Raw genomic sequence first — 9,731 nt, 5'->3', positions numbered from 1 at the left:
TTAGTCATTAGGGAAATGGAAACTAAGACCACAATGATATACCACTTCACCCCTATTAGAAAGGCTATAATAAAGACAGACCAACAACAAGTGTTATTGAGGATGTGGAGAAACTGGAACCCTGATACGCTGTTGATGAGAATTTAAAATGGTGCTATCACTTGGAAAATAAATTAACAATTTCTTAAAAAGTTAAACATATATTTACCAGCAATAGAGAAATAAATGACCTAGCAATTCTACTCTTAGGTATCTACCTAAAAGAAATGAAAATGTACATCCACACAGACTCATACATGTGTGTTCATAGCAGCCAAAAAGTGGCTTCATAAAAGCCAAAAAGTGAAAACAATCCAAATGTCTGTGAACTGGTGAGTGAGTAAATAAAATGTGGTATATGCAAACAATGGTATACAATTTGAGATAGAAAGGAAGAAACTACTGATGCATCCTATAACATGGCTGAACCTCAAAAGCATTATGCTAAATGAAAGAAACGAGACATAAAAGACCACATATAATTCCATTTTATGAAATATCCAGAAAAGGAAGATTTATTGAGACAGAAAATAAATTAGTGGTTGTCGGGGGCTAGGAGTGGGAATGAGGATTGCTTGCAAATGGGCATGAGGGATCTTTTGGGGATCATGGAAATATTCTAAAATTGAATTGTGATGATAGTTGCACAACTCTAAATTTACTAAAAGTCATCGAATTGTACACTTAACATGGGTAAATTCTATGGCATGTAAATTATACCTTAATAACTATGGTTAAATCTATTTCCAATGTTGTAAAGCACTCTTACTTAGTTTTCTCTTTTGTTTCTTCTTTTCTTCCATCAAAGATGAACTAATTCTAGTCAGTGTCTTGACGTTATTCTCAATGGCTTTGAATGTTTCTGGTAAAATCTGTATTTGTGCTATCCAGTGGTGGTGTTCATCAATATCAATTTCAGTCATCTCAGACAAAATGGCATCTTGAAGAGAGTAAAAAAATTACTCTGTGCAGAAAAATAAATAATTATAACTATATAGGTTTATAATATTGGCTAAGTACACAGTGTTGTAGCCTTTGGAATATAGGTATCTCTCGCTTATTGCTGTTCTGAGACTTGTCTTTATGAAGAAATGAAAAAGGAAGAGACTTGAAATAGAAAGCTGAACAGTAAATCCTGGACATTAAATATGAATCAGATTAAAAGGTCACTATTTGGTTTAGTTCCCTGATTCCAGGGAAGTAGGTCTCTAAAATGTGAACGTGTATTTTAATATTGGGGATCTAAACCCCAGTTAACTCCTTTGGTAAGTTATCTGGTATTTTATAACCCATGTTACATGAGATTTCTTGCAACTAAATGAAATTCCTCTTTTTTTGTATGTTCTTAGCATGTTCATTCTTTCTTTCAACCTGTGTCTCCTCTGTCAAGTACTATTCTAGATGCTGAATAAACAAATTCCCTGACTTCATACTGCTTTCATTCTAGTGAAAGCAGACAGACAAAAAATAAAAATAAAAGCTTTATTATATAGTATGTCAGGTGGTAAGAAATGAATGCTATAGACAAAAATAAAGAAGAGTAAAGAGTGCCAGGATAGTGCCAGGGGGTAGAGAATGAGCCATGTGGCTACCTGGTAGAAAATGTACTAAGCAAGGGAATAGTTAGCATAAAGGCAGTGGGCAGGAGCATGCTGGCATGCTTGAAGAAAATCAAGGAGCCCAGAATAGCTGGTATTAAGTGAGCAAGCCTATATTTTTCTTATTTTATTCCTACTGGAACAGAGGACAGCTGTTCTCTGAATAACCTCCTTAGTCTTCTTTTGTCTGATTAATCCTTCAAAATTTACTTATAGATTCTGTTCTCTAACTTTTTCATTAACTTTGTGGTTTTCCTTTGAACCACTTCTGGAAACTTACTCCATTCTTGCAGCCAGGCCAAGATGTAGACAAGAATCTTTTCTCTCTTTTCAGCAGCCTTTGCATAAGTAGCTATTTTCTCCAGCAAATTCATTCTCCGTTTCTTATGTTCTACAAATGAGATTTTCCTTCCAGAGTGCACATGCTCATCAACAGTGTAGCGATTTATTACCTTCTGTACATTGAGCATTATGTCACCCAGCTGTATATTAATGTCCTGTAAGAATAAGAAGGGGGAATATATTAATAAATTCTCAGTTTGACAATAAGCTTGGTCACTTTTCTTCCCAAAATGTCAGGACAGTTCCTATAAAGCTGTCCCATCAAAGTCCTGGTAATTCTAGCTTTACTGTGGGTCTCAGATTTTCATTTTTCAATATTTTTTTCTACCTTCATCATCCTAGCATTGTTATGATGTAATGAAAAGAACATTGGGTTTGAAACCATATCTGGATCTCAACTCTAGCCTTTTGGTTAAAATGATTTTTAGTAAATCACTTAACAATTCTGAGCTTCCCCCCCGCCTCATCTTTAAAATGGTGGAGATACTAAATTCACAGTTGATGTGAGGTGTATAATGTATGTGAAAATGCTTTATAAACTATGGCTGCTATAAACAAACAAACAACTAAAACAAAGTTGCTTGTTTTTTCTTTATTTACCTAGTCCTCACACCTGGAAATCAGCTATCACAATATTCTTCAACATTACTTTTATTTCATTATCTCCCCTCCTTAACAGTCTATCAGCAAATTTCTTTTGTTCATCATTTTATCCCTATATTTCTCAATGGGGGTAATTACTTGCCACATATGTGACGTTTGGAAATCTGTGGAAGCATTTTTGGTTGTTACAATGAAATACACCAAATTAACAGGATGCTAGAAGAAAAACCCACATGATCATCTCAATTGATGCAGAAAAAACATCTGACAAAATTCAACACCCTTTCATGATAAAAACATGCAAAAAATTAGGAATAGAAGGGGACTTCTTTAATATGACGAAGGCCGTATTTGAAAAGTCTAGAGGTAACATCATACTCAATAGTGAAAGACTGAAAACTTTTACTCTAAGATCAAGAACAAGGCAAGGATGCCCACTTTCACCACTTCTATTCAACATATTACTGGAAGTTCCAGCCAGAGCAATTAGGCAAGAAAAAGAAATAAAATACATCCAGGACCTTGAGGGAATTATGTTAAGTAAAATAAGCCAGATAGAGAAGGACAATCTCTGTATGACTCCACTCATATGAAGAATTTAAAAATGCAGACAAAGAGAACAGATTAGTGGCTATGGGGGCAAAGGTGGGGTGGGGGGTGGGCACAAAGGGTAAAGGGATACACCTACAACATGACTGACAATAATGTACAACTGAAATTTCACAAGACTGTAACCTATCATTAACTCAATAAAAATTTTTTTAAAAAAAGAAATAAAATACATCCAAATTGGAAAGGAGGAAGTAAAATTATATGTTTGCAGATGATATGATCTTATGTGTAGAAAGTCCTAAAGATTCCACACATAAAAAAACTGTTAAAACTACTAAATGAATTCAGCAAAGCTGCAGGATACTAAAATCAATTGTGCTGCTATACACTAGCAATGAACAATCTGAAAGGCAATTAAGAAAACAATTCCACTTACAATAGCATCAAAAGAATAAAATAATAGGAATAAATTTAACCAAAGAGGTGAAAGACTTGTGGGCTTGTAATTTTCACTATAAAATGTTACTGAAAGAAATTAAAGAAGACATAAATAAATGGAAAGACATTCCATGTTCATGGGTTGGAAGACTTAATATTTTAAAGACATCAATACCACCGAAACCGATATACAGATTCAATGCAATCTCTATCAAAATCCTAACGGTATTTTTGGCAGAAATGAAAAAATCCATCCTAAAAGTCATATGGAATCTCAAGGCACCCTGAACAACCAAAACAATCTTGAGAAAGAAGAATAAAGTTGGAGAGCTCACACTTCTCATTTTCAAATCTTACTACAAACCTACAGTAATTAAAACTGCATACTGGCATAAAGGCAGACATATAGACCTTTGGAATAGAATAGAGAGTCCAGAAGTAAACTTTTGCACATATGGTCAATTTTTTATAAGAGTGCCAGGACCGTTCAATGGAGAGAGGACAGTCTTTCAACAAATGCTTTTGGGAAAACTGAGTATCCACATGCAAAAGAATGATGTTGGACCCTTACCTTACACCAGACACAAAAATTAACTCAAAGTGGATCAAAAGCCTAAACATGAGACCTAAAGCTATAAGACAGAAGAAAATGTAGGAGGAAAAGCTTAATGATATTGGATTTGGAAATGGCTTTTAGGATCTGACACCAAAACCACAGACGACAAAAGAAAAAAATAGATAAATTGGACTAAATCAAAATTTAAAACTTTTGTGCATCAGAGGACACAATGACAGAGTGAAAAGGCAACCTATGGAATGGAAGAAAATATTTGCAAATCATATACCTGATAAAGAGTTACTATCCACAATATATAAAGAACTCCTACAACTCAACATAAAAAAATAATAATAACCCAATTCAAAAAAGGGGAAAGGACTTGAATAGACATTCAAAAAAGATATACAAATGGCCAATAAGCATATGAAAAGAAGCTCAACATCACTAATCTTTAGGGAAAGGCAAATCAAAACCACAATGAGATACCACTCCACACTCATTAGGATGGCTACTTTTTTTAAATTAAAGATTGGCACCTGAGGGGTTGGCCTGTGGCGTAGTGGTTAAGTTCAGTTGCTCTGCTTCGGCGGCCCAGGGTTTCACCAGTTTGGATCCTGGGCGCGGACATGGCACCACTCATCAGGCCACGTTGAGTCGGCGTCCTACACAGCATAACCAGAGGCACTCACAACTAGAATCTACAACTATGTACTGGAGGGCTTTGGGGAGAAGATTAAAAAAAAGAAAAGAAACAGTTGTTAGCTCAGGAGCCAATTTAAAAAAAAAAAAAAAGATTGGCACTTGAGCTAACAACTGTTGCCAATCTTCTTCAAGTGTACCACATTATAATTCAACATCTGTGTACACTACACAGTAATCACTACCAAAAGTCTAGTTACCATCTATTACTATACAATTGACCCCTTTCACCCATTTCACTCATCCCCCATGTGGGGCATGTGGGATACCACCTCAGTATGGCCTGATGAGTGGTGCCATGTCCGTGCCCAGGATCCAACCTGGTGAAACCCTGGGCCGCTGAAGCAGATTGTGCAAACTTAACCACTCAGCCACCAGGATGGCTACTATTTAAAAAAAAGAAAAAGAAAAGAAATATTGGTGAGGATATGGAAAATTGGAACTCTTGTGCACTGGTGGTGGGAATATAAAATGGTGCAGCAATTGTGGCAAACAGTATGGCAATTCCTCAAAAAATTAAAAATGAGTTACCATATGATCCAGCAATTCTACTTCTGGGTACATACCCAAAAGAACTGAAAGCGGGGTCTGGGAGAGATTTATACACCTATGTTCATAGCAGCATTATTCACAATAGCCAAGAGGTGGAAGCAACCCAAGTGTCCACTGACAAGATGAATGGATAAACAAAATGTGGTATATACATACAATGAAACATTATTGAGCCTTAAAAAGAAAAGAAATCCTGACACATGCTACATGGATGAAACTTAAGACGTTATGCTAAGTGAAATAAGCCAGTCATAAAAAGACAAATACTGTATGATTCCGTTTATATGAGATATCTAGAAACAAAGATTCATAGAAACAAAGTAGAATGGTGGTTTCCAGAGGCTGGGGGGGTGAGAGAAATGGAGTGTTGTTTAATGGGTGTAGAGTTTGTTTTGCAAGATGAAAAATTTCTGGAGATTGCACAACAATGTGAATATACTCGACACCACTAAACTGTACGCTTAAAGATAGTTAGGACAGTAAGTTTTATGTTATGGGTGTTTTACCAAAATTAAAAATTCCACTTCTGAGCGTCTATTCAAAGAATATGAAAGCACTAATCCAAAAAGATATACGTACCCTTGTGTTCATTGCAGCATCATTTACAATAGCCAAGATGTAACAATAACCAAAGTGTCCACTGACGAATGGATAAGGAAGATGTGGTGTACAGTCAGGTGCCACAGAATGTTTTGGCCAATAACAGACCACATATATGATGGTGGTCCCATAAGATTAATACCATATAGCCTAGGTGTGTAGTAGGCTATACCATCTAGGTCGTGTAAGTATACCCTATGATGTTTACACAACGATGAAATCACCTAGCCACCCATTTCTCAGAACCTATCCCCATCATTAAGTGACACATGACTCTATATATGCAATGGAATACTACTCAGCCATAAAAAAGCATGAAATCTTGCCATTTGCAACAATGTGGATGGACCTTGAGGGTATTATACTAAGTGAAATAAGTCAGATGGAGAAAGACAAATAGTATATGATTTCACTCATATGTGGAATCTAAAAAACAAACAAAAGCAAACTCATAGATACAGAGAATAGATTAGTGATTACCAGAGGGGAAGAGGGTTGGGGGATGAGTGAAATGGGTGAAAGGGGTCAATTGTATAGTAATAGATGGTAACTAGACTTTTGGTAGTGATTACTGTGTAGTGTACACAGATGTTGAATTATAATGTGGTACACTTGAAATATATAATGTTATATACCAATTTTGCCTCAATAACTTTTTTTTTAATTCAAAAAAGGAGTATTCAGATGTTAGGTGCTGGAAATACTGCAATCAGAAACAAAAGTGATGCAGTTGCAGCAAATAAAAATTTAAGTCAGGTACGCAGAAGAGTGGAGACAAAGTTTGCTAGGCCAAGTGATGAAGAATATTGCAAGCTAACCAATTGCTCGTAAATTCTTCCAGAAAATTGAAGAGGAAGGAACACTTCCCAACTTACTCTTTGAGGCTAGCATTATCCTCATACCAAAATCAGACAAAGACTTAAGAAAATTAAACTATAAACCAATATTCTTCATGAATATAGTCACAAAAATACTTAAAATACTAGAAAATAGAATCAAACAATATATAAAAAAGAAACAACCATGAACAAGTGGGGTTTATACCTAGAATGCAAAGCTGATTCAAAACTGGAAAATTAATAAATGTAATTCACCATATCAACAGACTAAAGAAAAAAAACTGTATGATTATCTCAATATATGCAGAAAAAGCAGTTGACAAAATACAACACTCATTCATGATTTTTTAAAATTTTTTTTCTTTTTTTTAATTTTTATTTTTTTCGGATGTACATCATATTTCAAATTCTGGATACACTACATCACGTTCACCACCCGAACACTAATAATAGTGCATCAACTCACATGTGACCCTAATCACCCCTTTTGCCTTCCCCCCTCATTCATGATTTCTAACAAAATTCTATAACAAACTAGGAAAAGGGGGTTACTTCCTTAACCTGATAAAGGGAATTTACAAAAAATTTACAGCCAGCATCATACTTAATGTTGAAAGTCTAAAATGCTCTAAGGATTCTGCTTTATTCACTTTTATTCAACATTGTATAGAGATCTTACCCAATGAAATAAGATAAGAAAAGGAAGTAAAAGAGTATAAATTGGGAAGAGAGAAATAAAACAGTTTCCATTTACAGACAAAAAAGATTGTCTATGCAAAGAGAACAGATTAGTGGTTACCAGGGGAAAGGGGAGTTGGGGGGTGGGCACAAAGGGTGAAGTGGTGCACCTACAATGCGACTGACAAACAATAGTGTACAACTGACATTTCACAAGGTTCTAAACTATCATAATCTCAATAAAAAGTTAAAAAAAAGGATTATCTGTGTAAAAACTCCCAAAGAACCTACAATAAAGCTACCGCTGTTTAATGTGTTCATAGGATAGGAGACCAGTATACAAAAATTGAAACCATATTCCTATACCCTAGCAATAAACAGCTGGAAATTGAAATTTAATAAACATAGTACCATTTGCAATTACACTAAAAATGTGAAATAGGTATAAATGTAACAAAGCAAGATCTATACATTGAAAAATATGAAACATTGATGAAAGAAATAAAAGAAAATCTAAATAAATGATGACACTGCCAAGCATAGACAAGAATATAGAGCAACTGGAACTCTCCTACATTGCTGGTGGGAATGCAAAATAGTAAAGCCACTTAAGATAACAGTTTGGCAATTTCTTATAAATGTATACTACCATATGACCTAGCAATACCATTTCTAGGTATTTACTCAAGAGAAATGAAAATTTATGTTTATACAAGAACTTATATGTAAATGTTTGCAGTTACTATTTATAATTGCTCCAAACTGGAAACAACCCAAATATCCTTGAACTATGAATGAATGCTTTATGCTAAGACAGATTCAAATGACTACATAGGATATGATTCCATTTATATGGCATTCAGAAAACGGAAAACTATAGGGATGGGAAAGTAATGGCCACAAGGGGCTGGGAGTCAGGGAGGGGTTGTGGCACAGGGGAATTTTTTGAGGAAATGAAATTGTTTTACATCTGGATTTTTGTGGTGGTTACCCATCTGAATGCTTTGTCAAAACTTAGAAGAGTACACACAAAAAAGTGAATTTTATTGTATGTGAATTTTATTGCACATGAATTTTATCATATGTGAATTTTATGTTAATATTTTAAAATACCTCCAGTCAAAAAGACTACAGGCAGAAGAATCAGATTACCTGGATTTTATTCCTTTATCCATCATATAACAACTATGATCTCAAGGCAAGCCTCATAAAGTCTCAATTTCCTCATCTGTGAAATAGGATTCATAATACTACCTATCCATATGGGATTATCATGGGGATTAAATGAGATAATCTACAGATAAACTTTTGCCATAGGTAAGAAAGTAAACACTCTAAATGCTACTCTAAACGTGCTTACTATGTGCTATAGGGGTGAAAGGATCAAAGTAAGAGAGTAGGTAGAGAGAGCACCATTATTTGAGCATCTAATCTGGAGCAGGATAGAAACTGAGATGCAGATAATAATAATAGCAAAATGAACACTTGTGTACCCAGCTGAAGAAGCAGAATATCTTTAAATCTTCCCCATATCAATTGCATACATTTCCCAATGCCTGGAGATAACTACTATCTTGAATCTTATTCTCTACACTTTTTTGTTTTTTTGCTGATGAAAATTAGCACTGAGCTAACACCAGCTACTAATCTTCCTCTTTTTGTATGTGAGCCGCCACCACAGCATGGCCACTGACAGATGAGTAGTGTAGGGCCATGCCCAGGAACTGAACCTGGGCTGCCAAAGCAGAATGCACCGAATTTAACCACTAGGCCACTAGGGCTGGCCCATATTCTCTACACTTTTCACACTGTAGTAGACTGAATGAAGCGCCTCCCCCAAAGAGATGAGGTCATAATCCCTGGAATGTGTAAATATTATTTTATATGGAAAAAGGGTCTTTGCAGATGTGATTAAATGGATGATCTTGAGGTGGAGAGATTATCCTGGATTATCTAGGTGAGCCTTACTGCCATCACAAATGTCTTTATAAGAGGGAGGCAGAAGGCGAGTTAGTAATAGACACATATAGAGAAGAAGGCCCAATGTGAAAATGGAGCAGAGAGAGATTTGAAGCTGCTAGCCTTGAAGATTGGAGTGATGTGGCCACAGCCAAGGAATGCTGGTAGCCACCAGAAAATGGAAGAGGCAAGGAATGGATTCTCCTCAAGAGAGTCTAGAGAGAGTGCAGCCCTGCTGACATCTTGATTTCAGCTCAATGACGCAGCTTTCAG

The 9,731-nt window shown here is 35.6% G+C and overlaps 1 protein-coding gene across 1 annotated transcript in view; it reads right to left on the bottom strand.

Moving 5' to 3' along the window:
* The window catches only part of FAM186A (family with sequence similarity 186 member A), a 67,565-nt gene that overhangs the window by 33,282 nt on the left and 24,552 nt on the right, over positions 1-9,731 (bottom strand). The window contains exons 2-3 of the mRNA XM_046639968.1: positions 1,918-2,134; positions 809-979 (exon numbers count right to left, since the gene is read on the bottom strand). Of these exons, the coding sequence (XP_046495924.1) occupies positions 809-979; positions 1,918-2,134 (388 nt within the window). The remainder of the gene's footprint in view (positions 1-808; positions 980-1,917; positions 2,135-9,731) is intronic.

Source organism: Equus quagga, chromosome 1 (assembly GCF_021613505.1).
Source record: "Equus quagga isolate Etosha38 chromosome 1, UCLA_HA_Equagga_1.0, whole genome shotgun sequence".
NCBI classification, from domain to species: domain Eukaryota; kingdom Metazoa; phylum Chordata; class Mammalia; order Perissodactyla; family Equidae; genus Equus; species Equus quagga.
The sequence above is the reverse complement of the archived record's forward strand: the minus strand, read 5'-3'. Positions and strand labels throughout refer to the sequence as shown.